Source organism: Dicentrarchus labrax, unplaced genomic scaffold (genome assembly GCF_905237075.1).
Source record: "Dicentrarchus labrax unplaced genomic scaffold, dlabrax2021, whole genome shotgun sequence".
Taxonomy (NCBI): domain Eukaryota; kingdom Metazoa; phylum Chordata; class Actinopteri; family Moronidae; genus Dicentrarchus; species Dicentrarchus labrax.
In genome coordinates this window covers 8302562-8330561 of record NW_026136704.1, presented here as the reverse complement: position 1 = coordinate 8330561, position 28000 = coordinate 8302562, and the positions used below count along the sequence as shown (strand labels likewise).

Here is a 28000-nt window from a genome sequence, read left to right as displayed (position 1 = left end):
TCATTGATGTTATAAATATGTGTATTTATTTGATCACATATGAAGCAAGTATGATAACAGAAGACGTCCTCAGTGAGGGAAACAATTATTGTAAAGTAGCTGAATGCAAGGCGTTCAACATGTGACGTACATTGCCATAACTTAGGAGTGAAACTTAGAACAGACTGGAGTGACATGACTTGAGATGGAGAACTTTTAAACTGAAATGGTGACATGATAAACAAACTGATTATCCTACTCCAGAGTTGAGAAAATACACAATTGACATTCAAAGTCTTTTAAAAATGTAATAAATTCAAAAAAAGTATACAAAAAAATTAAAACAGCTGGAAGATTTAGTCTGCAGAACATTTTATAACGCATGTTATGCATTACAGAAAAAGGGTAACATAAGAAGCAATATTTAAAACAAATAACATATGTCCACACTGTACATAAGTCTACAGCAAAGTCTGTGTGTGTATGTGTGTGTGTGTGTGTGTTCATGCGTGGGTGTGTGTGTGTTCATGCGTGGCAGTGTAGAAGCATTTCCCGTGCTGGCCTACGATGATACAGTACCAGGGGCAGGCCAGTGATGGCTGGGCTCAAGGCTGATTGATCTGGCCCATAAAGAGAATGGTACCTGGGGACAGACACAGGGAGAACTCACAGTGAGGGACTGCATTCTGTAAGTTACCTGGTTTCACTGAGCCTAACACTGGTGACCGATATTACATTATATATTATACACCATATTTCTAATGGTGAAACGTCTAGTTCAAAAACAAATGTTAGCTCTTCTATATAAATCTATGATATATACCTTTAAAAGGTGAGTAAACCCAGATGGAAATAGAAGACTGTACCTGTTGGGTTATGTCTGATGAGGAAGAGGAAAGGTCTGTCCACTGTAACCCAAGGTGGGGAGGACCGAGCCAGCAAAATGGCAGCTAAACACAAAAGCAAACGCATTATAAAAACTATAGGAGCCTACTGAGATGTAGTAATACTTTAAGTACATTATCACCCGTTACATAGAACAGTCTCATCAACTAAGCATACAGCTTTGTGCTTGGCTTAACAAGTCAAAGGCCAGGCTCACTGTGCAAATACTCACTAGTGGCAGCTGCTGCTTTTGTTCCATCTTCATTCACCACAATTTTGGCTTTCTGGAGTGCCTTGGATACGTGCACCGGCTCAGAACCTGAGAAAACAATAAGCTTTCATTCTAGCTTTAGCACATACAGTGAGTTAGTTTACAGATATGCTACGCCATCATTGCCTTTTATTAACAATCTGACATTAACCAGCCAGGGCTTCACATTCAACATGACGGTTATCATGCAGTTTCTGTGTACATTTTAGTGGAATAATATACTCGCATTATTGAACCAAACTACAATATTCATCCTTAAAGGCCCTACATGCTAATGGTTCACCCACACAGGTGTTTTCACTTGGTTAGCCTGAACAGAGCTCTTCTCAGGACTCTGTGGACAGACTGTCCTTAACTGACTCATCTCCCTCATTCCTCCCAGTGATTTCTATGTGGAACAGGGCGAGACACATACGCTTCCGGTTGCAAATTGTCCTGCCTCTTTCGCTCAATCTTTCAGTTCAATCTGACCGAACTTTGACTTTGGCTCTCCAACATCCAGCTGGTTTGAGAGAGCGAGTCAGACTGACCTCACATTGAGGAAATATTGTTTGTTTATCTTGTTGTTTTACAACTGCATGGTGAAATAATACAAGCAGCAGATAAGAAGAGATGCTGGTTGCTTGTAGTGAGCGAAAGTACAGTGACAGAGGTTAATGTTGGGTTAAACGCTGCTAATTAACAGGATCTGTGAACAGCTGTTGTTAGCGTTCTAGCAATGCTAGCTCCTCAAGTTTATGTTTACAACACTACCCACGCCATGTCCTGTCCCCCATGTCAAAATGTCTTCTGTGAAAAGGACAATGCAAATAATACAGTGCTTTCATCGGACTGCACACAGGATTGCTCTTAGGATGTTTTCACACCTGTAGTTTGGTTAATTTGGTCCAGACCAAGGAAGGAAATGATGCATTGTTGGCTTGATGACACTGACTTGTTACATACAAACATGTGTAAACATGAATTTATAAGGACTGACAGATTACCCACATGCAGTGACTGACAGCAGCTCATGTAGCACTTTACTGAACCTTATGAGCGTATTCATTTTCTCTGCTGTCACAAAGAAATAGCTGATTAAAAGCATTATTAGTCCAGACTGCAACCAGACCTCATATGTAATAAATAATGATGAAACATTAAAAAAAAAACTAACTACAATAATAGTACCGGGGAATAGTTGTAGTGCTGTTGTTTCACACATTTTTTAAAGATCCATAATAAGGAGCTTATACAGCTACTGATGAACTCCTCTCAAAATGTTTAGTATCAGCCTGTTTGATTAATTATTGAGTAAAAGTATAAACCACATGACAGTAGAGCAAAAATCCACATCGGTCAGACAGACCCTGGCTAATAATTTTTTTCTAAAGTAATCCCTATAAATGCCTTTGTTTACACCACAAAGCCACCACACAATTTCACCACATGGTGGCACTAGAGCACTTCAATTAGAGCTCCCAGCAGCCCATCACTTAGGGAGAATGAGGGAAGAAAAGAGAACGTGTTCAGTTTTTCACACAGGGACAGCTAGACTCAAATTCATTCTTCTTACTGGCTCTGGCAGTCCAACAACGCTTTCAAGCCTCTCTCGTAACCAAGTAAGCCTGTTGTAAATACTCTGAGGCACTGCGTCACTTTTGGGTTTGGACTGAATGTGCTTTCACTCACTGAGGTGTCTGAAGTCGGCTTTGCCCTCACTGAAAATGTCTGTTATTCCCAGGGCTGCAAGGGGGTCTTTCAAATCCACCTCCGCATCAGCAGTAAACCTACATACAAAGTGCACACAATGTTACGGTCACATTCGGTCAAAGAAGTTTTAAGAGCAACTGTTGCACGTGTGGGTCTTACTTGGGGATGAGCAGGCGGACTTTTTTCATGTGCATCAGTTTGGTCCAACTCTGCACTGTGGCTGTGCTGATGTGTGGGACAACACGGGACAGAGGTGTGTCCTCTTCAGAGGGCAGAACGATCAGCATGCTGATGGTGTTTCCATGATAGGGCAGCTCTATCACCTTATATTTCAGTCCCTGAGGAGTGGTGGCCATACCTGGCAGGGGAGGAGGGGGTAAGGGTTAATAGTTTCAAAGGTCGGGGTGATGGTATGGATGAAACGTGAGTCACCTTACTGATATAGAGGTGACTCATCTCTTTTCTCCCTAGATCTTTCTTGTATCTACTGAAGCTTTTGACATGCATGGCTGACTAGGAACAAAGACACTTCCTGTGCTTTGTGTACATCTGACTAAAGAAAATCCTTAGTGCTTTCACCTTAAAAGGGTTTTCTATCCACAAATGTGTGAAAGTGGTCTATACTTCTCTTGTTTTTGAGAGACTGCACAAGCCATATTTCAACTTCCTTGTGATAGAACAAGAATGGAATTAAAATGACCATTTTCCCTAATATACATGTGTAAATGTAGGTATTTTTATTCCTATTGTTCCTTGCATGAGCTTGCATTATTTGTGCATTGATAAAGATGTAATGTTTTTTGATGCCATCCATTTTGCCAGATTTTCAGATTTCTTTTTCTCTGAGCACGAAGGCTATAACTGCTCAGTATTTTTATTTAGTCTGCTCAAACGAGAAAGGGGAAAATGCATCATTTCCTGGCGACAAACAGATTGTTTCTTAGAAAAGACCTACCAGGCAGCAGGCATTTATTATAGCAACAGACTCTCTTGAACAGGTCAGTTGAAAAAATATGTTGTTACATCATTCAGCAAAAGGCAGAAGCAAAACAGTGATATTAAAATAACAGATTGTGACTTTTTATTCACACAGGGATACTGGTTTTAGACCTCTGTTGTTAATATTTAAGCTTGAAATGGCATTCATCGAGTGAGATGGACCGTGTGGGCCCTTTGCCTTTTTAAATAAAAACACATTTCCAGCTTGTAAGGAACTTGACAGAGAAATAAGAATGACAAATTAACAGTTTACAGTACAGTCTCTTACTGCAAACATCCATTTAACTGTGCCTACACTGTTCTTCACGCTTTATGTGGCCATTGAACTAAATCACAGCACACTATGTTCAGAAGACATTAAGCCAAGTATTTGTAAATCCCATCATATTCATAAAACATAATTGCATCTAGTAATAGCCAAGTGATTTAGGACTGTTACAAACTTATGTTCTCTTTATAGGCTAAGTGCTTTAATGTGGGGACAATAATCCAATAAACAAGTCACAGACTATGTACACTAAAGTCAACACACTGCAGGATACTGAAGAAAAACACAAACATCTGTGCCTCACAGCAGAACATGGCCTCAGTTTAACTCTCGCACTGTATGATAATCTATCCACAGCACTCAGCATGCTAACACAGCTCTGACAACTCATCTAAATATAGACGACTGACTGGTATATAATTTCATTTCACACAGTACTAAATAATGTCCTACGGATGTGGCATGTCTCGGCCTGCGTTTCCTTACAACTCACACAGGCTGACCTGTGAATCATAAAATGGCAATGGCTGGGATTGCATCATAAAAACAAACTAAATTAAAAATAAATCTACAGTATATCAAGTTGGCAGACCTGAGTGAAATAGCAGCTGCTGACAGGCCCATTTGTTGCCATCTGTCTAAACTTTGATTGATGACAGTTGAACCATACAGTGGTTACTCAGGGGAATGTATTGAAACCTATCATAGGATTCAATTCCTCTGGATTTACATACATAGATAATGGCAGACAACACAGTAGTTTTATTTGACTTGATGCCCATCACTGATTAAATGATAACCTTATCTGAGCAAGTCATTTCAACCAGTCTGAATCCAATACTGCAACCATCTACATCAGAAGCTTCTAATTACGGCACGAAATGACTTATTCAGCATCATGCTGCATCAAACACATATGTGAGATATAAAATGAATATATGAATATATACACATATATATATCAAACAAAATCATAAATACTGAATAGAAATATTCAAATGTTAGTCTCACACAGTGGGCCATCAGTGGAAACCTCTCACACATCACTGCTCACCGATGTTGAAGACAGATAGTTGGGACATCATTGGAACTTTGTATACATTTCCGTCGCCCCCGTTGAAGGGCCTCATCTTGGTGTTCTCGGGCTGGAAGCGGGACTTCCATAAGCCTTTGAAGTAGATTGAGTTGACAGCAACCAGACGGGTCAGACTCGGGTCCAGCATGTCTGCTTTGATCAAGCTGGGGATGTGACCTGGATAAATATGCAACACGGGAGCGTTATTCAATCAGAAAGGTTCGATAAAAAAAACAGCAACCACCATCTCTGTTTCCATTCACTTCAGCCCAGATGAGGAAGTAATAATGCAGCAGCATCTTACAAGGACACTCCAAACTACACAGTAGGAAACAGACCACATTACAAAGTCAAGGCTTTGCACTGTGAAAAGGACATAAGTGTTCAGTAGTGGTCTGATTATGTAGTATTATTGATTCTCAAGAGATCAAACTCACGAGTGATCTCTCAGTTCTGTTCTCTCAAAAATACATAACTGACTGACTTATACAGATATTGTGTATACAGCTGCTACGTACATCCATGACTCCTACCTTTGGTCTTATTGTTGACCCATGTATTGATTTCATCTGCTGCCCTATGGGTGTTGCTGAAGTCCAGACTCCTGCTCTCGCATTGGAAGTTGGCCTTGTTGGTGGCCACAAAGGCCTCCTCCATGGGGAAGCCCTCCTGGCTGAACATGGCGTTGGCAATCAGCACAGCGTCCTGGTTGGACCTAGCTGTCAAGGTCTTGTGCAGCTTTCTCAACATCTTGTACGGGCCTGTGCAAATTAAGTAAACTGAATTATTTCTTGATTATTGCTTGGAGTTTAAAAGATAAAGAAAAACTTTGTTGGAGACTCATCTGGTTGCAGTTCATGTGAAGGGCCAATTGACTAAATTATAATACTAAGACTTAATTATTCCACTGCCTGAAAGAGCCCTTACCATTTTTCTTGTAGCGGAGAGCGTTGAGGACCTGCTTCCGAGTCTCTCCGTGGGCTCCTGGTAGCAACATCCCAAGGATGGAAGCTACCCCGTGGGGTGAAAGCACCACATTTTCCAGGGGCTTGGCGCGGACTACTTGCTGAAACACCTGTATGCCAAGATCAGATCCCCGTTCACCGTAGGAGGGAGCCAGGGACAGCACACCTTTATGGCCATACAAGGTCACCAGTGCAATCAAGCACAATAATGAGAGGTGCTTCATTTTAAACTCACACCTAGTAAGAAACAAAGAACAGAATATTACAGACATTTTGTAAGGACCATACAGTCTCACCTGTCCATTTGTTATCCAGTAGACACACTGATAATTGGCAGGGCTGCCACTGAAGGATTGCTTTCATTACTGATTAATCTGTCAATCATTTTCTCAATTAATCGATCAGTTGTTTGGTCCACAAAATGACAGAAAAGTGTTTTAGTGTTTCCAAGGTGATGTCCTCAAGTGTCTTGTCCACAAGACAAAGATATTAAGTTTAGAACTGACAGGAAATGTTGGAATATGTTGGTGCTGTAGGGGCTTTAATAAAATTAGGGAGTGTACCTTTAAAACAATGAATGTTGTGCAGCTTTGAATCTTTGATTAGTGATCACTATTGTATATATTCTATCCGCCACATTTAGAACTTCAAACAGTTCAAAGCATTATCTTGAAAAAAGGACTCAAAATGATTTGATTATCAAAAGTAGTTGGCAATTTATTTAATAGTTGACAACTAAATGACTAACCAGTGTACTGGTGCAGCTCTGGTTATCGGCAGCAGCACGTATTGTTTACTTATAATGATAAAACATCAGTGATACTCATGAGAACTACCATCTGAACAGCAACAGATTTATGAAAACATCAATCTACCACCGTAGGCATTCCTTAAAAACACTTTGGATATCCCTTTCATATGACTCATCCTGGTTAACCACAGCTATCACACGCACCTTTGCTTGCACTTAGGCAACAGAACCATTTATCCAGACCTGCAGGGTCTGACTAACTCTTACTCACACTGTTTAAATATTACTTTCTAACCATAATCAGCCTACTGAAACTGGGCTGTTCTTTTATTTCAGTTTTAGACTAAATTCAATCTTTCAGACCATTTTAGGAGAGTGATTCAGCCTGCACCCCACTCACTGGAGCAGTATGAATGTAGCCACAAGAGCCAGCCAGAATGCCTGCTGGCTCACTTGCTTAGGAGCGACATATTACTATGTAATCATCTATGGCCTTACTGGTATTTAGAGCTGTATTTGTCCATAGTTTCTGTGTGAACAGTGAAAAAGGTTTTGGTTTTCCCATTATGCTTTACTGTGATTAGATTTGCAGTTAAATCATGTGAGACTGTTCTCACAATCTTGGAATAGCCTTGACATGCAGTGTGTTTGTATGGCCAACCCAAAGTCTATTTACAAAAATCTGCCAATTTTATGGCCTTATTTGGACACAGTGATTTGAGAATAAAGGTAGTTTGACATAATCAGTCAGCTGTAGTTTCAATAAAACTGCTATGTTAAGCTACAACAGCCTGTAATGTAACGTAAGAGGCAAAGTCGCAGGAAATGCTTCCAGAATATAAAAAATATTGTCGAATGATATGAGAGAAGTGGACGTACAGTGTGCCGAGAATTAGGCAATCTTGTTTTTTTTTTTGTTTTGTTTTTTTTAACCAAAAACGCTGCAGAAAAACAGCAAGATTGTATTAACAGTTTGTCCTGTGTCTGTCAAATGTGCAGGAATGAAGCACTCCTTGTCCACCCTGCTCATACATTGAAACCACTGCACCCAGTCCTGCAGGGAACCTAAGAAAACAGCTCCACACTGGATGTGAGGCGCACTTTCCGCTTCAACTATTGAAATGTAAGTCACGTTAACATCACTCAAACGTACACAAATAACACGTTTTCTGTGCTCCGTCTACTTCAATTCTTCATAGTTCATTTCAGGTGTCAAACAAAACCCACCTGGCGGAAATGTTGTGCATGTTTTAATATCAGCTGTAAACTAATAACATTGAAATGGGAAGGAGCAACTTCTTGAGCTACACTGCTGACAACCAGGTGGTGCTAAACGTTGTTAAACTACACATATCGTTTGGACCCGTTTAGGATAGCTACATTTGTTTAATTTAATGTTAATGTTTAAAAAAAATACCGTTAAAAAAACGACAGTCCTTACCTATCACGAGGTGACTTCGACTTTTCCCGCAGGTGAAACTGTAACCTCGTTAGTCCGCTTTCCACTGCGGTCCAAACGAGAAACAAAGGTCTGTCCGCACCGTAAATGATAACAACTGTTTATCCCAGTGAAAGTGAGAACTACTACTGACTCCACCGTTTGTTTCTGAGGAGACTTTATTGGACTGAACTCCGCCTTCAACCCAAACAGACGAGCATGAAGCGAGTGTCTCTGTTAGCGTCAATTCCAGAAGGAGCTTCCGGCAGACTTTCAAAATAAATTGAATTACCATATGTTTGTCCGTTAACACGGACATACAGTCTCACAACCTTTGATAGCATAACGCGCATAATTTCACATTATGATACAATTATGTTGCTGTACTTTGCCGAGTTGTCGCTCATATTTTCTTTCATAGTTTCAACTGTCTCATGTTTACGTCCATGTGGCTACTTCCGGTATGTTTGGGCTAACTCTGGCTAACTTGACGCAGCTGACAACTTCTAAAAAAGGTGTTTACAACAGGAAGTGACTGATGTGGATGTTTAGAAACATCTAAGAACAGTCATCTTAAGTTATGTTTTGTCATATTCAATGGAAAATAACTGCTGACGTTAAATGTTGATGCAATCACTTAAAAGACAAATTCAAAGCATTAACACTAGTACAATTCTCAGATTAGAAAATAAAATTGTCTTGTTTCCTTTAAAATTACACTTTCCTGAACAGAGCAATTTTTAACAGAATATTAACTTGGAAGTTTGCTAAATGAACAGGTCTTGTATACCATTTTATAGGGGAGTTCGGTCTTATCAAGCTGTGATGTGATTTTATATTTCCATAATCTCCATAAAAGTGAAAAAAAGTGCACAGGTACATTTTAACAGAACTCGTTCACATCTGACGCCCATTCACAAAGAACCACCTGATGCCTACAGTTGGATTCCGACACACAAAAACACACCTGAAAAGAGGCTGAGGCTCAATTACATCCTGACTGCAGCCAAAGAGAGGATTATGAGTAGGTGCAGTTTGAATTACAGGAGATTATGAGAATGTATGGGCAATTAAGACTAAATCCATCGTAAATGTTTACATTAACAAAGCCTGGATTGTGGGCCACCATAACAATATATATTCCACATTTGTATTTTTTGGGCTGAGCATCTGCCTTAATAGATTAGTTTCACACAGTCTCTGAGTGAATACCCAGGTGGAGGATTTAAGAATTCACTGCCGCAGCATGGGGTAGCCATAGTGGGGCTGGCTTTGTGTGTGTGTGGTTTGTGCTGGAGTGGGGGTCTTGCATGTCCAGCTGAGATACAGAGATGGGACTGTTGTGAAAACAAACACAGTTGAGCGAAGTGGGGTCATTGTGTCTGTGTTTTTGAGGAGGTAGTGAATGAACACACAGCTGTGTACTATAGTCATACCATGCAAGGTCACATCTATTTTTCTACTGCAGATACTTCTTTTAAGATGAGAACATGGCAATATGTAGTCCAAATTATACAATTTCCAGAAGTTCTTGGTGTGCCCAATACGCTATCTCTGGGTCCTGCCTCGAGATATCATCACGCTCCTGTTGAGCAGCCAAGACAACATTTTAGTTTCATTCTTATCATCAAACAAGACTAAGCTTGTGCTGAACAAGACCAGATGTGTGCATGTTTGTGCAACACGTATCCCATGCAAACACAGGGACTGGAATTTTTTGGGGGAAATCTCTCTGCTGAAAGTTGTGTCTTTGTGTCACTGCTGTCTGTTTAAACATGATTTTCTGTGTTTTTTTGGAAGCATCAAATGCTACAGTGAAATGGAAAGTGGCATTTATGATGTTGATTAACTTACTGATAACCTGTGTTTCCTAAGTTCATGAAATTTTCCAAAATGAGAAGTTTCTCAATAGGAAATGTATTTGTCAAGAGTTGACTACACAAAGAGTAGATAGGATTGGTCAATACTGCAATAATGCAACAAAAAAAAGTGACATTGGACATTGTATCCAAAAGCAAATGTTATGCATTTCACATACTTTCTTTGACGTTGTTTTGGTACACAACAAAATGCTCTCAGAAAAGTAGAAATTATTGATAGTGTTGCTCTCAGTATTTCTGGATGCTGCCTCAGTTGAGTGTTCAACTGAATAATTCAAATAATCAATGAGTCCACTGACAGAATTCATGAAGTTAAACCCGTCTTCTTAAATAGTTCATTTACCTAGGCTATCTACGACTATTCTAAACCATGTCTGAGAAAGCAAACTCTATTACTACTCCTAGTTTCATATACACTACCCAGAAACCAGCCCATGTAGTGGTTCTATAACTACTCATTATGTTCACCTTTACAATGTTAACTCAGAATGTATGCAAATGAAAGGGCAGAGAGAAAATAGCTTTGACACTCGTTAAAAAAAACACGTTTATTCATTAAATCAAATTTGTCTCACCCATTTAAAATACCTGAATGCTTGTGTAAAGTGCCTTCTGCAGCAGTCATAAGCGTGGCAGTAAAATAAGCAGTCTCACTCCAATGTCAATGATCAGGAAAAAAGAGTAATTAGTTTGCTTTGCAAAGCCATCGATTGGACTGTCGGGCTGTGGGTCATTGCTTCAACCACTGCTGGAGAAGCAAGAAGATGTGGTCACGGGCCAGAGCTAGCTGGGGGAGATCCTCGCTCCTGGCAGGGTACATGTTGGCACAGTGGGCTGTTCCTGGGTCAGAGAAAACATAAATAAAAAGGATGTGGCAGAGAAAAAACCGTAAAACTGAGATTTTCTGAGTTACAAGAACAATTATGCACCTAATAAATCTAGTTGAACAAGTAAGCCATTGTTCTGCTCTGAATCTGTTGCTTAGTTTCTGTAGTATAAAGCAACCACAAACAAAAAAATCAGCCTTCAATTTACTCAACAGATTTTAGACCTGGAAATACATTCATTCAAAAAGTCCCTCAAAGGCTTAATGATGAACTATGGTCAAAGGAGAGTTGGCACCAAGGCACCTGCTATAACTGCTACACACAAGACAAATGGACTTTTTATCAAATTTTGGATTTTTTACTACTCTATTTCAACACGTAGTTACAGTAACACATAGCTACACATTCTTTTTGAAACAATGATTATATGTATCCTGTAAGTCCAAAACTGAGTCCAGTTTTTACCTGGATCTCTAGATGGATTTTGATCAGCTAATCTTCAAATTAATGGGATAAATGGGAAAATGTGTTGCTAGCTAGTTTATTGCCTTTAATTGATAGTGACAGCTGAAGAGTGACCGGAGACAAGGGAGAGAGAGAGGGGACGACACAGGTTGGAGTCAGACCCGTGGTCGCTGCAGTAAGGACTTAGCCATGGTACACGGGGTGCCAGCTCTACCAGGTGCGCTACCAGGACATCCCATAAAATACATTTTAAAATCTTGATTCTAGAAGACAGTATAGATGTAAACACAAACTTGCACAGTGCTTTCATTTTAGTGGGATTTCCCATTATGCTTTCTTTCTCACCTTTGATGAAAACAGCAGGCAGGTCAGGTGTGATGTCCTGGGTGATTCCCAAAGCATGCCAGGGGTCGATGGACCCGTTGGGAAGAACTATTCTACTGGAGCGGATGTCATAGCCACCGTAATACTCGTTGGTCTGGGCCACGGCCTCCGCCAGCTGCTCAGCACTGACGTTGTAGAAGTCTGCGCACTGTTTCACTTGATACCTAGATGAGAAAACACAGATTAGCAATGCAACGCCTAATAAAACTGGAAGAAAAGAAAGAGAATGACCAGTGTATGATGTGAATATAGTAGTAGTATTAATGAGGAGTTTATTAGGCAGAGAGGCAATATTTAGTGTACGCACGCAAGAGGGAAGCCGGTGAAGGGTTGGTTGGGTGAATCGGTGCTCTGGTAGAATCCAAATTCAGTGCAGGTCTGGTAGACCCACTGTCTCCCTGACAACACACACACACACACACACACACACACACACACACACACACACACACACACACACACACACACACACACACACACACACACACACACACACACACACACACACACACACACACACACACACACACCAGTGTATTCGGTTGGTTCATTTAAATCAACGCACTAACAACACAGGGCAGGTAAAGCTAACAGTTTAAAATGGCATTCCTCCCAAAAAGTATTCACTTACAGTTGTTCAGCCCCAATTAAGAGCGGAAAGAGTGCAACTGAAACCCACATGATAAGGGTGGGGGTGGTTGGGGGGAATTTATGCAGACACATCCCAGTGGCTTTTTAAGAGACCATTTCCTGTTCCAATGATCCCCCTCCAGCCCTCCCACTCGTGAAACTGAAGCTGGGAACTGGAACCACAGCCCAGGGCAAAGGTACAACATGGAATATAGAGAACCCATTTTTGGTTAAACATGCAAAGTTGTTACTCAATACTGATTGCCCCTACATGAGACAACATAGAAATAACACACCCAGCCTTAGAATAGTGTACTTCCTCAGTACAATTTAAAAATAAACACACCTTAGATGTTTTTAAAGTCTGATACGTTACCCAAAGAAAAAGAAACAAGTATTCTGGGACATTCACATCATTCAGGGAGTTTTTTAATCATTAAGTGAGGTAATTTTTTTGGTGAGCTACTTTGCCAGAATCCGCCTAGTCTACTTTTAATGACCATTTTCTAAAAAAGTATTTTTCGACAACACCCAAAAATGGGATTTCTACATTATGACTGTAACCACATCCCATGCCCAACACGACCTGTGTTGTGGCTGTGTTATATTGTGACTCCTGAACTGTTGAAAGTTTCCGCCTCTGATGCTTTTGCATTATTGTTGGACAAGAGTGTAAAATCACATCATTTATGCCAGTCATAAGAACAAAAACACACCACCTGACAACCAAAAATGGACCCCAAAAAACACAAAAATAGCTGTTTTCCAACAGTCATGAAGTTATTAAGGGGACATTTTAAAATAGAACACACTAGAATAACCATGTTTACGCACACAAAAATACTGCTTCCCACTACATGGCCATACCCACCTCCTCCTGCAGCTGGGCCATCCCAGGATGTATTAGTCATGTCTCTGAGGTAGGTACTGAAGCTGGCATCCAGGCATTTTATAAAGAAGGTGTCCATCATGAGGCGGGCCACGGCAGCATAGCGGGCATAAGGCTCCCCCAGTGAGGTGTCACCCATCACGCCACACAGCACCTTGATGGTGATGTTGGTGCCTGTAACGCCCTAAAATGACAACCACGCCAAAGAGAAGAGGGGGGAAAAAAGCAAATTAATTAAGATGATTTTCCATCACCATGTCAATATATCAGACTGAAGCAAATGTATCCAAATTTTATGATTACCTCCCAGTTACATGATAAATGCCAATTTCTGTGTACTTTTCTGAGGATGAAAGTATTCCTCAAGCCTGTACTGTGACAGGAAACAGGAACTCAGGGTTGGGAGGGTTACTTTAAAAATCGAATCCGATACAATTATTAATTATCTGTTAAATAAAGTCAGTAACCTAATCTAAGTATCACAATATTGAAGTAACGTAACTTGATGGTTTTTCATTACATTTGGATACCTCAACACCAAGTATGCAAATAAAAACAAGAGAAAAGAAATAACAATGGAAAGAGTATTGACGTTAGTGTATTCTATAAGACAACAGAACAATGTAACCTTTGAAAAGAAGATGGAAACAAGACAATGGAAAATGGAAAGAATTTTAGTATCAAAAATGTGTCCTGTACTATATTTTCATTTTCATTTCATTCATATTCAATTGTAATCCTTACTCCCAAAGCCTGGAACTCGTATATATGCGTACAGGGTTATCAAACTATCCTGATTTTACTCCATGGGGACCTTGGACCTTGTAAAGTGTCAGCTTGCTGGGAATGAATAGCGTTAAGGTAGGTTGTTTTAGGAAATTAGTTGATTAGTAGGACACTTATTTTAAATAAAATACATATTTACATTAATATTTGGGCTTGGGGGATTGTTAAAGTATTTTCAAGTCAAAAGTGAAGTCACGAGTCATTGGTGTTAAAGTCCAAGCGCAATTGCAAGTCTTTTTGGTTTTTGTGAAGTCAAACTAACAAATTTGTGACTTGACTCAAGTCCAAGTCATGTGACTTGTGTTCACACCTCTGGAAATAGCTGTTTTCTCACACACTGTCACCCAATGAGCCACTGTACACAAATGGTAAGAACGTTGGTTCACTCAAAGCAGGGTAAGTTTGAGAGGTCATTATGTTGTAACGTGAACAATCTGCATGGCTAGAAACCACAGGAGATAAGCAAGAAATTACATTTTTGGTTTCTTTGGGAGGGGTTTGGTAACAGCAACTGAAAAAAACAATCTCATCTCAAGGTTAATTTAATAGTTGCTCTGGAGCTTGGATGTGATCAAAAACTCTTTTTAATTTTGGCCACCAAAAGGAGAATGACAATTATCTAAATATCACATGAATTGGCTTGATTTATTATGGCTTGACTCCTACACAACAACCCATGGTCCCTACTCTTATAGACCTTTTTCACAGCAGCCATTTTGACATTAAATAGTAGGGTAAACACAGGTGATACTAATTCAGGTTCCGTTTCATTTAGCTCAAACAGAGTCAGGGTGCTGCTATTGTGCATGTTGGCTCACTGGAAAGGCTCTGCTACACTAAATGGAACAGTATAATTGGTAACACCTGTGTTTACCTTCATTACTACAGTTCATTCTTGACAAATAACTGAATAATAATAATAAAATGACACAACATTAAAATCAGTTTAACCTTTACTTAACCAGGAAACCCTTACTGAAATACCATACGATTAATGTACAGTAAATATCACCAAATTATATTTCTAAAAACTATATAAAAAGTCAAAATGACCAACATTCTACAGCCACACTGCTCTTTGGGTGCTATCGTCAGCATGCTTATATGCTCATAACGCCAGTGCTAACATGCTGATATTTACTGTTAATGTTTACTGTGTCATCTAGTTTAGCATATTAGCACGCTAACAGGCTAATTAGGAAAAAATAAAAACCTCAACCTCATGGGGGTTCAAAAGGAAAAGTCAGAGCGTCACCAAAGTGATGATCATCCTTTGAGGACCATGTCTGTACAAAATGTAATAGCAATTCATGCAGTACTAATGATTTTTCATTCGGGGACCAAAGACTTGGATCGACCAACTGAAAAACTGACCAACAACAATTAAAGTTAATATATGGACGTTGTGGTTGCAATAGGAGAGTTCATTTTTCATTTTGTTACAATAGGAACAAAACAATAATAAACTAGAAGAGCACTCAGAGTACCGACCTCCGCCAAAGCCAATAGTCCATTATTCTATGATGTGCAAATCTGCAAGTTATTACCCATCTCGCAATGTTAACTAAAGTGGAAAGTAATTTGTGTATCCGCCCTGTGATTTGGAACAACTCCAAAATTTAATGGCTCCTTCAAGTTTCATGAAAATGGGACCAGCAGTTTTCTCGTAATCCCGCTAACAGACAAACAAACAAACAGGCACTGAAAACATAACCTCCTTGGAGTTTGTAATGAACAACTGGTGACAGATTGCACAAAATGCATACAAATAGCACAAAAATATTGTGTTGTTAAGTTCATACATGAACCTGAACAACTCTTTGTGAGGAGATGGCAGCATAAGAGGTTAGCACTACAGTGCATTGAGGCACATGTGAAATGTAAGGAAGGACCTCGGGGTGCTGTTCTGCATGGCTTTCCCTCCACAATCATTTGACATGTGAATGCTTCATAGGCGGTTTACAATACATTACAACCTTTGGGGATCAGCTGTTAGACAGTACGGAGTGCTAGAGGTCTATACAGATGAAAATGATCTTGACATTAATTGAAAGGTTAGCCCAAGAATTGGAGTCAGCTCATGGCAACTTTTGGATAACTGTGGTGATCGCTTGCCTCCAACCCACAATGCCCCTCAGTAATACACTAGGGCTCCTCAGTGGCATCGGGCCAACACTGTGCCTTTCTTGGCACAAACTTTCCGAAAACAAAAAGTAGTATTGGAATGAGAGCTGGAGGAGTAAACAGTTGGCAGTAGTTAGAGTTGTTCTTACGTGTGAAATAAAAGCCCTGTTAACTATAAATGACCCATATCCCATCTGTATCTCTCTGCATCTTCTGAGTAAAAAGAGGAACTGTTAGGGCTTGTTCTCCAAGCTGTAGCGTTACATAATGTCCTTCCGTATTTTATAAAGCACCCCATTGATAACCCCTCGTCTGTGAAGCCACCGCTCTGACTCTTCTGATTGAGTTACACCTCGGCCCTAGTTCTTACCAAAATTCCTCAGTGGTACCTAAAACCTGGTAGCTTGCTCTATACGCAGCCCTTTGTGTCAGAGAGGCAGCTGTTGCCTGTGTTTGTCCACTGGTGCTGTGGACTCTGTAGCCCACCGCTCCTCTCGACTCTTTTATAAGCGTCTCTTTAGCTTGGGGCGACAGGAAACCAGAGAGACCACAGAGTCTTTTGTTACTTTTTCACATCAGCTTATTGGTAACCGGACTCACGTCTCCTCAAGGCACCAGGGGGACAAAGAGGGGATGGGATGAAAAAAAAGGGGGTAACTGGTAAAAAATAAATAAAAAAAGGCTTCAAGAGGGAAAAAGAAAGAGGACAGAAGTACAGTAACAGATAATAAATGTGACACATGTTGTACTACATCTCACCACAGTTTTTTTTTAAAGAGCTGTAAGATTTTTCCCAAGTTTAGGGCTAGGGCTGGGCAATTTAATTTTATTGCTACGTATATAATCTTAGTATGGGAATATCTTTACATTACACAGTTTTTAAGACTGAAGGTTGCTTTTATTATCTCCTGAAAGAAAGAAAATGGATTATCCCTTAGCTTAAGGGAATCGTTGTACAAAAACTAAACAGTAAGTACATAATAGTATGAACTGTCCATTAGTTATCAGACTGGCCTCCTACCATTTTGTCTGCCCCCTCCCCATTGGTTGTCCATTAATGAGTTTAAATGGAAACTCAACCGATTTTACACATCAGAGTCTGTTTACAGGTCTTCAGGAGTACTACTGTGAAAGAAGCTGTATAAAGCCGTTTGTGGCTCCAGAGGGAGCTGCGTACAGATACATTTCCTCAAGTGATATTTTTACACCACGCCACTACCTCCTGCTGTGACTTGTGCAATGCTCATTATCAGTCACATCTGTATATAAAACCTGTATATGGTTTACATATAACTCTTATTCTTATTCTATTCCACTCTCTTATTCTATTTTTCTATTCTATTATTTACTTAATGTGTATTTTCTTCTATTGTGTTGTGTTGTATCTGGAGCTGCTGTGAATACATTTCCCCAGTGTGGGATCAATATAGTCTATCTTATCTTTTTTAGCACTACAAGCTTGAAAGAATCTGGGGGTGTGGAGTTAGAAAGAAGTGATCTTACCAGACCCCCCTCATCTCTGCTCGCCTCGAAGCTACATTAGCTGCTAGTAAAACACACCCGAATTTCCAAATGTTGCTCTTTTACCAGCAAGGCTCTGGGACTGGCGATGTTCACCTTTTTGTTATGTTTTTGGATGGCACTTTTGGTTCAATGCTTTGGTATATGAGCAAATACAGAGTTACCGGAGCCATGGTTGCGTCTATGGGACCAGCAGGTTTTCAAAATAGAAGTCCTCTGCCAAGTCCCCCCCCCGAACCTACGCCTGCACAGAAATTTGCAACATTGCTGTCTTTGTGTACCCCTTAATATTTGTAGTGTCTGATGTAATGGCCACTTGCAAACTGAACTGAGACCTCAGTTTTACAGACACTGATGTGGAAATGATGATCATCATACCAGTACACAAACCTGTCCAAACCTGGGGCCGCTAATGCCAGGGTTGCTGGTAAAGTAGAAGCGTTGTCTGAAATCTTCACAACAAACTGATCAGATTAGGAGCTCGCACAGTCGTTTGTGTGCAGAGTAAATACAAAAGGTTACACAGACACACCCTACCCCTGTGTCGTGTCAGAGAGTAAAGTTTTTGGGTTGTTTAAATTACCACTACAAAGGAATTACTGAGTGGGCTTTCAGAGTGGGTTCATATTGTGTTTCAGATACTTTGGGCAGCGTTAGTAAGTCAAATGCTACTTCCCACCTTTGTTATCTTATCTCAGTTGGCCCCCCTCTTTGCTGAGTCACAATCCAAATATAATGTATGTAGGTTACAAAAGGGGCTCCACTTCTCATATAGGGATACAGACCAAGTAAGCAAGCAAGCAGCCCCCTTTTTTTTTTTTTTTTTTTTTTTTTAAAAGGCAGCATCTCTGAGCCTCTCGCTGTTAAACAATGCAGGGTTTATTGTGTTTCAGTATACTGCTTGGGCTGTCTGTAACCCTCCCACACCTCATAACTGCCTTCCACTCAACCAAGACTGGATACTAGGTCAACTCCTGACCTACAAAGGCTCTACACAAACTCTCCCTTTCTTCTATCTCAGTTCAACATGCATAAATCATGTCATATCTGATATGGTGTTTCTATATCAGTTGTCTGTCACCCCTAAGGAGATACTCGAATCATTTCTCAGGTCAGTCTATAAAAATTTCAACCTGCCTCAAAGCTCAGCTCCAGCTATTTTCAACCTGGAAGTTTTCCCTTCATATTTCTCTTTTCATGACAGTATATACATATTAAATTGTGAAGATGTGCTTGGGGGATTATAGAGATTGATTTTTCAGTGCTAGGACTGTACTGGCGAGCTACGCAAGTCGACCTAAAATAATGCAACGGATGAAAATGTAGCTAGTATTAATCAGCATGATTAGGAAAAAAGGTTTTACATTGAAATTATGGCTGAAATTATCCTTTAAAAGAACAGACTGGAAACAGCTAGCTCGTCTTCAGTGCTTTAGAGGTGCTGGTAGGCGGATTTTGCTTCCAGTCTTTATACTAAGCTAAGCTAACCACCAACTGGCTGTAGTGTCATAAGTAGTGTGGAGATATGAGAGTGGTATCGATCTATTCTTTGGCAGGACACTGAAAGGGCATAGCTCCTAAAATGTTGAACTATTCCTTTATGCAGCTAATAACCATCATTAGTGTGATATGCAATAAAGAGTTTTAATATCTTATGATGGTCTATATACTCTTTATGAGTAATGAATACTTATTTTGGCATGAAAACAACCTGATTTTTTAAATAATTTTTTTTAAAAGTACTTTTTGGGGCCTTTATTGCCTTTATGATAGATACAGCTGAAGATAGACAGGAAAGGGGGACAGAGAGAGGGGATGACACACAGCAAAGGGCTGCAGGTCGGATTCGAACTCTGGGCCGCTGCAATAAGGACTCAGCCTCTGTACATGGGTCGCCAGCTCTACCCACTGAGCTAACTGGGCGCCCGAAAACTGATTTGAAGACAGCAACTGTTGGCCCGAGGTGATCAGCATCTGCCACCAAAATCCATGTTTTATGATGTTTTACGATGTCGTTTGGCGTGCGTCTGTTACCCCTCACCTCAAAGCCCCTGTTGTCTTCATTGTACTGGACCACATCCATGAAGTTGCCAGCCAGAGTTTCCAGGAAGTAGGCAGAGTCCATTTCTGTCTGGATCTGCAGTTTGGAACACAGGCTGGAGGGGGAGAGGAGAGAACAGATGGAGGAGGAAGGAGCAACAGAAAGAAGAAAGCAAGGTAGGGAGGGAGATGATGAAGAGGAGGAGGAGGAGGAGGGGAAATTGGGGGAAAACAGAGGTGGAGAAAGGGAGGGAATGTGGGGGAGACAGAAAAGCAAATTGGAGTTTGGAGTTAGACCAGAGTGTTTTGGCATTTGTACAGTGCATCTTGTCATATTTTCTCTTTTCCTGTGTTGTCAGGAAATGAAACCTCTAGGTCATTTCACTAAAAGTACAACAATTAGCCACCTGCAAGTGTTTACGGCTTCTTGTGTATGAGAACCAGCAAGACAAAAGAGTTGCACATCTTTAGAGCAGTATCCGGCCACCAGGGATAAGGATGGACTGTGTTGACCAACTTTCTCTCCAAATATGGAATAAATAAAGTGTATTAGTCATGATAGCGCTGTGGCTCTAGGGACAGCAATATCCTTCTGCCAGTTTGGTCCAGACTAAAACATCTCAACAAATATTAGACGGACTGCCATGAAATTTTATACAGACATTCATTCCTTTAGCGCCACCATGAGGTTGACATATTTGGTGTTTGTGAGTTGTCTGAAATTTGGTTCAGGCATTCATGATTTCCAGACGATGAGAGGATGAATGGTGATCCACCAGCATCAGCTGTACTTTGTGTTTAGTGCCAAATAGCAAATGTTAACATGCTAACATGCCAAATAAGATGTGCTTAAGAGATAAGCATAATACGTGCTACTCTCACCTATTTTCTCCTTCCTTCTCCTTTCTAGTGAAAATAATCTTTTCATACTGGTATCAACACCATACCAGGAACATAAACACCTTTCACTACAGTTTCGACATCTGTCAAACTGATAACTAATGAGGTGCAGTGTCAAAGTGGAAATGAAAGTGTTTGTTATACTTTCCCAAGGTGTTGGTGTGTATAGACGTAGACATACAGTATGTACTGTGAAAAAGGTGGTAAAATGACAGCTTCCTTTACTGTCTGTCTTTATCTGGTAATTTCATCTCTCTCTCTGTGTGTGTGTGTGTGTGTGTGTGTGTGTGTGTGTGTGTGTGTGTGTGTGTGTGTGTGTGTGCGTGTGCATTTGTGTGTGCAGTGACCATGCTTCCTTCATGATGAAATCAGGATGCAAGTACTGTTTTCTCTGAGGCATTGTGGTTTGGAAGCTGGACAAGGCTCCAAACCACCTGTTTGACCTCTGTGCCTGCATGAGGACATGTCTGAATCTACGGTCTGCGTGATCTGCAAAGAGCTAAAATAAAAGGTGTCCAGTGTGGTCGTGGCAGAGCTGACACAAAGACAGGGCTTTACTGTGTCTCCATGGCGGTATTACTTCTGCGAGACTAACCACACCATTATAAACGCCATTTAAGCCTGTTTATTCATCATGTTGACTGACCTTACAGTCACTATAAAAACCTAAAATACGCAAATATAAAACGACACCAGAGACGGCCACAATGACTGCACACGTAGCACAAGCATGCTAAGAATAACTTCATGCTTGAAACTGAAATCAATGGAAGAAAATGAAGAGGGGGGTTAGTGTAACAAGGAGCTTAGAAAATAAAAGAAGCCATTCATTGAAACCTTTGACTACAATGATAATTACACCAATAATAAACACAATATGTGAAATATGATTAAAATGTTTAGTTTCCATAGACAACCAATGCAGTGCTGATCGATCCTACAATGAACAGATGTAGATAAACTGGATCACATCCATCCTTTAACGGGTGGGTGACACTGGCTGGCTTTATTTTGATATCTGCCCATTGTATTCCTCTCTGGAGCACGTCCCACATTCCAGTGAGTCCCAGGCTCAGTCCAAAAAAGCTCGAGGGATGCTCATGAAGCTGTAACAGGACCCGACTCAAACCAGGACCCAAGACAACCCTCCCTGCTCTTTGAACCTCTCACATAGCTCCAGGTATCACTAGAGTCCACCCTTATGTTACACTGAGCGCTCACATCCAACGGTGCTGCTTCAAATGCAGCCCCCGCTTACTGTCCCAAAATGAGCCAATTTAAAGGAATAATTCAAAACATTTTCTTGCTGAGTGTTAGATATACAAATGATATCCTTTTGATAACTATATAGTTAAGCTAAGGCTAGTTCGTTTAGCTTGGCCTAAAAGCCTGGCTCTGTACAAAATCCTAAATTTAAAAATGACAGCGTGTGGAAAGATTACAGGCACTCACTGCATTTTTATGGATACAAATTGGTCTGTGCTTTTATGGATTAAAGAAATGAGATATTATGTGTAAATGAGGTGCTGGTAGGTGTATTTGGTTAACTTTGTAGTGTCATTGACTGGGCCTTGATGCTAAGCTAAGCTAACTGGCCATATATTTAATGGACAGATACAGTATGAGGTGGTGTCAGTTTCAAGTCAGTGAATAAGATTTTGATGTCCTCCCAAAACAAAGGTGATACATTATGCACATAATCTCATAATTGTCCCAAAACTACAAAATCACTCAGAGAAGTCAACGTTCTCCTTTCCTCTCCTCAGATATGCTCTGTGCTAGGCTCGTCCGTGGTTAAAAGATAAAAGTGACATATATAAATATATATATATATATATATATATATATATATATATATATATATATATATATATATATATATATAGTTGCATCTAAAATAAGATAATGTTAGATGCAAAAAAATAAAATAAAATGCTAGCTAACTAGCTAGCTAATCTACATCACTCATTAGCTAGTTACATATAAGCGCTGATGTTAGCAGAACGGAAGCTAAGTAGCTTGCTAATGATTAATGAAGATCAGCTAGCAAGGTAGCTATCATTTTGCTAACATTAGCTGACTAGCTGACTTAAGATGCGACTACTTAAGAGCAAATGTCGCTTTTATCTTTTAACCATCTTCAGAATTCAAATGGAGAAAGTTGACTGCAGTTCCAAAATGGGCGGGGCTTAAGAAAGGTCAGTTATGAAAGCTATGGCTTTTATCAACCCTGCAACGATAGAATAGGATTACTTCATCATTCCCAAAAGCTCCTAAATGTCATGCTCTATGATCATTTTTTGCTATTTGACAGTGAAGACCTGCTATAGGCCTTATTGCCACAGCAGATATTGTAATGTTATGGTAGGAAAAGCCCGGGTGTAATTAATAACATTAATCTTGGCTGCATTCCATTTTAGTTAACCACTCCAGTACCCCGACGAGTGTATGCTGACTCACTGTTTTGGCTTGCTGGGACACTTAAAATGTAACAGAAACGTTAATTTAATGTTAAAGTTAATGTTATTAATTACACCTGGGCCAGTATCAGTCAAGGAAAAGGTCCATTGCTGCTTTGCATGCTCACTTATTCTGTATGATTCTGTCCTCTGCTCAGTTAAGACTGGTGGAGCTCTGCTGGGAGTTTACTGAGGTTATCAAACTGTATTAACTAATAGGAAGGATAAAGGGGTAAGCTGTGCATCAGTCACTTCAATCAAAACATCAGGAGAGTGAGAGAGATGTCAGTGAGTACAGTTTGCACGCGCCCACACAGCTCACTGCAAACACCTGTGTAGGTAAACCACGGCTGAATCATGGCAGACTTGTCAATAGACAAGATGCATCCCAGGTCAAGGGACGCAATGCCACGGAGAAATATCATTCATTTCTAAATCAATTTAATACTCATAGCTTTTGCCAGGATGTGAGGATTTACAGCTTTCCTTAGTATTTTGGGGGTTTGGAGTGTTGATTGGACAAACCAAGTAATTTGAAGACCTCTGGCTAAGGGAAATTAAATTATAATATTTCACTATTTTCCAACAGTTTATAGAAAAAGCCGTTTGTCAAGAAAAAAAACTCGTCAGAGTAACTGATAATAAAAATGTGTGTATATAATGTTAGTTGCAGCTCTAGAAGCATCATTATAATGTTTTGTGGAATCATTTATGGAATTCAAAACTTTTTGAAAGAACAACATATTGACTGGGGTTAAATTGATAATAGAAAATGAACTGTGCCAAAGCCTGGGATAAAATAGAGTAAAAATGCATTTACACACTGAAAATGCAGTAAAGTATTTAGTATAATATTATATTAAAAAAATAATTTTGACAGTTTAGGGCAGTGCTCTCCTCTTCAGTTCCACAGATAGCTTGATGTATCCCAGATGACCATCTTATCACATATTATCTATTGTAGAATAATTTGTTATTGTGGAAACATAATCATAATTCCCATTCTCATCCTTCACCAGATAATCAAGGACCAATTATTTTACATGGTAAGCTGGTTAGCTGCTTGAAAGTGCAATTACAGAGTTATTTGATAGTTGAAAGAAGTCTTGTAATGATGGTGTTCATCATCCAAGGGTTTGGTCAGCTCATATTTCGCAGTTTTTTGGAAATTACAGGACAGAGAAGGTATTACAGAGAGTTTAAGCACTGTACTTGAAGTCTTTGGTGATGTTGTCATAGGTCTTTGGATCCTTCAGCCGCTCCAGAAGAGTATCTGAAGCCTTTTTTACCAGTAGCGGGCACTCTGCGTTCTCTGAGGCCAACGAACGCCGCACAACCTCCAAGTACTCTGGCAAAACATAAAGACAGAGGGAGGGATGGGTTGGACACTTAAACCTGAGCTGCTATAGAAAGACCACAATAATACACAAAAACTCCAGTAAAACATACAGGGCTATTTTGAGACACTGCAAAAGTACCAATTCATCTTCAAAATAAAGCATGATGCCAGTTCTGGTCAAGTGCTTTGCGAAAGTATTTGTTTAAAAAGGTTTCCGTGAGGTTGAAAGTGAAATGATGAGTCTCGACCAAAATAAATTTCACAGTTTATGAAACTCTAAAAAGCAGGCTCTCAAGGGAAAAACTCCACATTACAAAACCTTGGAATATTTCCACCTGGAGTGAAAGTCAGCCTCTTACTGCTGACTAACTGCAGTGCAGTTAGGGGAAATAATAACTTTGTGGTGCCATGAACTAGGGAGGAAAGATATCTGACGTCAGTACACCATGTACACCATTCTCTGTGTGTTTCGTCTTGGAAACCTTCCTAGAGTCAAAGAGAATGTGGTCCGAATGTGTGCGATAGTGTCTTCAAGATAGCATGAGTGTGTGGGTGGAACAGTGCAGATCCATGTTCAAAGCTACTCTGACCTTCATTCCAGCCTGCAGCCTTCCGGAGGAAAACAATGGGCTCAGCCAAACACAACACAGACACAGATAGAGAGTGAACCCTTCCTCATCTTTGATCTGTCTAGGGCCCTTACTTCCAAGACACTGAACAAAACTGGAAAAGTGTTGTAAATTTAAATTCAATGCTTCATGTGCTCTACAGAGATGTTGATACAGGAGCACAACGTAGGGATTACAGGCTAAATACATTTAAAAGAGGGTGTTCTTTAAATAGGGGTTGTTTAGTGCATTATGTAGAGCTGAATTTACCAGTGAAACATATAATTAAACAATCTCAAGTCATCCTTTATGTGGGATCTACAGTTTATTTCCTGAGAGCAAATCTGACTTAAATTAACTGTTTTTTTAAATGGAGTTCGGCATAAAACTCTGATTATTCCAAAAAGAATGGCCTTATCTTATCTTGGGGCTGAGAATGGAGACCAATATAAGTGTATGTGAATGTGAATGTGTGTGTGTATGTGTGTGTGTGTGTGTTATCATGTCACGCAATGCCTCTTCATACCTGGGAAGTTAACAGTGGCATAAACAGGTGCACTCGTGGCCACAGAGGCATGGACCAGGTGAGGATATTTCAGCCTGAACCAAGCCGCGAGAGAACCTGGGTACGACCCACCGAACGCCACCCACTTCCTGTTGGTCAGCCCCCGGGCCTCTGCCATCATGGTGCGGAAGTGTGCCAGGTCAGCCAGCGCCTGGCGACTACTGAGGTAATGCAGGTTGTCTGTGCTGAGGTCACTAAACGGACAGGAGAGGGAATTTAAATAGCACTTTGAGTGAGTGCCTACAGTGTATCCAACTATTCACTGTGCACAATATATGGGCAGGACTGTGCTTTGAATGCAGGGCTGCCATCTAGTGGTACAACAGCTGCACCAGCATCAGTTGCTACACACACCAAACACATGAAGTCGTGGACTAGTGCATTTTTGTCCTTTTGTTGAGCCCACAGTATTGTGCAACCATAGTTGAATGTTCTGAAATTGCTGTGAACACGTGTCGAGGGTGATGGTAATGTCTGCCCTTTTGCACAGGTCATACTGTAAAGTGATACTTCCCCAATCCCCACTGGGAAGCTATTTGTTCATTTTACAGTAGGACAACACTACAGTGTGACTAAACAAACCACTGAGGTGAAGAAAACCGGCTGTGGTCTGAAAAACCACTTTCTGAAATTACTGGATGAGCAGCATTCATTATCAAGATTCATTATTTTACTTATACTGTACTTTCTTTAATTATAACAGATTGAATTTATCTGCCTTTTGTACTGACTCAAATGCCTCTCCAAACATTGTATCTAATTCATGCAGCTCTGGAAATAAAACAGCAGCAACAGAATTGGTTCAACGTCTTGCTCAAGAGCATTTTTTTTGCAATAGCAGTTTCTGCTGAATAAAGACATGAGACCAAAGCAGGACCCAAAATAGATATGAATCAGTGATAAACAAATGTTCCACAGAGTCAAACGGCCATACTAAAACTAAAAATGTTTTTGTACTGCCACAACTGGCTTTGTCTGGTAACAACACTAGTTAATAATACTTCAATACTTTTTAATTGTAACAGCTTTTTAAAGCACGCCTCACTCTATCCATATAACTTTGCATTTAGGCTAATTTCCTGCTGGAGCCTTTCAGTTCATTTGCAAAAACCAAACTGCACTTCTCCTTTACCTGGCCTTGTTATCACCTGCCTATACCCTCCAGAGTTTGAATAAACTGATCTTAAACAGGCTTCGAGTGAACACCTCCACACAAGGTCAAGGGTTAAATCAGCAAGTTTAAACATACACGGTCGGATGACTCTTTCCATAGAAGCGATGTTCCAGCATCAAGCAAAGTGCTCCTAGTTTCTCAGCATAGGTGAGCCAGGTGCCGTTCTGCATCCAGGCTGGATTGGCTGGGCCCTCTCCACCTATCATCAGAAACACTGGACCACCCGGCCTGTAGAAGGCTTCATTCACAAAGTACCTCTGAGGGGAAAAAAGGGAGAGTTACTCAAAGACCTACAGACACGGGTCAAGTTGGCATCAGTATGTTTGTAATCTGTAAAATGAGCCAAGAAGTTGAACTTTTTGACAGATGCACACTGATGATGGATGGGACCATATACTAACTAGTTTTAATATGCTAAATCTGATCATTGGTGAGCTGATCATCAAAATGTCTTTCAGCCCTTGTAAGGATACACATAAGACTACACATACGACATAAGGAGACTTACTTGCTTCCACTCTCTGCTGTCTGCACCATTGAAGTGATCCAGTTTCTGAGTGAACCACTGTTCCTCAAACACTGCTTTCTGGCTGTCATCCTGCACTCGATTAAACTTCCTGAACCCCTTATACTGTCCCTCTCCGACAACAAAGAGAGAAAACAGGAGAAAGAAGGCTAGAAGCAACCTACAGCTTTGAAAAGCCATGTTGCTATAACGGGGAAACAGTCGGGGGCATGTGATTTAGACTTCCATTTGGTCATATGACCGTCAAGTTCTTCTGCTGCTTTCAATGACTCGCAAAACATGGGAGATATGAGCTCACACTCATTTCCTCATTCCACTGTTGCACTTTCAGGACATTCTCCCCACAGATAATTTTTTAAGTGAAAATGGTTATAAATAAATGCTATGTATTTAATCGAAATGCTTAAAAACTGAGAAAACATGCATGTGCCGCTACTTATATATGGCATCCGATATATTGTGGATGTGTATAAAATAAAATAGCAACTCAAAATTGTAGTTTTCCTGCGGGCTTTCCTCTTTTAACCGCAAAGTTGTCTCTCCATTCTCGGATCTTCTGC

At 40.3% G+C, this 28000-nt stretch overlaps 2 protein-coding genes across 2 annotated transcripts; both read right to left on the bottom strand.

Moving 5' to 3' along the window:
* Positions 1 to 3: 3 nt before the first annotated feature.
* Positions 4 to 8539, bottom strand: serpine2 (serpin peptidase inhibitor, clade E (nexin, plasminogen activator inhibitor type 1), member 2). The gene is made up of 9 exons (XM_051398385.1): positions 8327 to 8539; positions 6097 to 6371; positions 5703 to 5930; positions 5149 to 5346; positions 2987 to 3185; positions 2807 to 2904; positions 1097 to 1183; positions 846 to 929; positions 4 to 622 (listed from the first exon to the last, which is right to left on the bottom strand). Exons 2-9 carry the CDS (start codon positions 6356 to 6358, stop codon positions 585 to 587), a joined length of 1194 nt encoding a protein of 397 aa, XP_051254345.1. The 5' UTR covers positions 6359 to 6371; positions 8327 to 8539; the 3' UTR covers positions 4 to 584.
* A 2197-nt stretch (positions 8540 to 10736) lies between these two features.
* prss16 (serine protease 16) lies at positions 10737 to 27676 on the bottom strand. The gene is made up of 9 exons (XM_051398377.1): positions 27423 to 27676; positions 26990 to 27171; positions 25702 to 25934; positions 24441 to 24576; positions 19871 to 19985; positions 13381 to 13582; positions 12187 to 12277; positions 11841 to 12043; positions 10737 to 11043 (listed from the first exon to the last, which is right to left on the bottom strand). The coding sequence occupies exons 1-9, from the start codon at positions 27618 to 27620 to the stop codon at positions 10934 to 10936; spliced, it is 1470 nt and encodes a 489-aa protein (XP_051254337.1). The 5' UTR covers positions 27621 to 27676; the 3' UTR covers positions 10737 to 10933.
* Between the last annotated feature and the right edge of the window lie 324 nt (positions 27677 to 28000).

What these genes read in the sequence shown, in the direction of transcription:
- serpine2 (XM_051398385.1), bottom strand. Translation starts at nt 6,358, where the DNA reads ATGAAGCACCTCTCATTATTGTGCTTGATTGCACTGGTGACCTTGTAT. An exon ending in AGCCGACTTCAGACACCTCA is followed by an intron (nt 1,184 to 2,806) that starts GTGAGTGAAAGC and finishes TTGTTTTCTCAG; the next exon opens with GTTCTGAGCCGGTGCACGTA. An exon ending in AAAAGCAGCAGCTGCCACTA is followed by an intron (nt 930 to 1,096) that starts GTGAGTATTTGC and finishes TTTTGTGTTTAG; the next exon opens with CTGCCATTTTGCTGGCTCGG.
- prss16 (XM_051398377.1), bottom strand. Translation starts at nt 27,620, where the DNA reads ATGGCTTTTCAAAGCTGTAGGTTGCTTCTAGCCTTCTTTCTCCTGTTT. An exon ending in TGGCCCAGCTGCAGGAGGAG is followed by an intron (nt 12,278 to 13,380) that starts GTGGGTATGGCC and finishes GTGTGTTGTCAG; the next exon opens with GGAGACAGTGGGTCTACCAG. An exon ending in GCCTGCTGTTTTCATCAAAG is followed by an intron (nt 11,044 to 11,840) that starts GTGAGAAAGAAA and finishes TCTCTGACCCAG; the next exon opens with GAACAGCCCACTGTGCCAAC.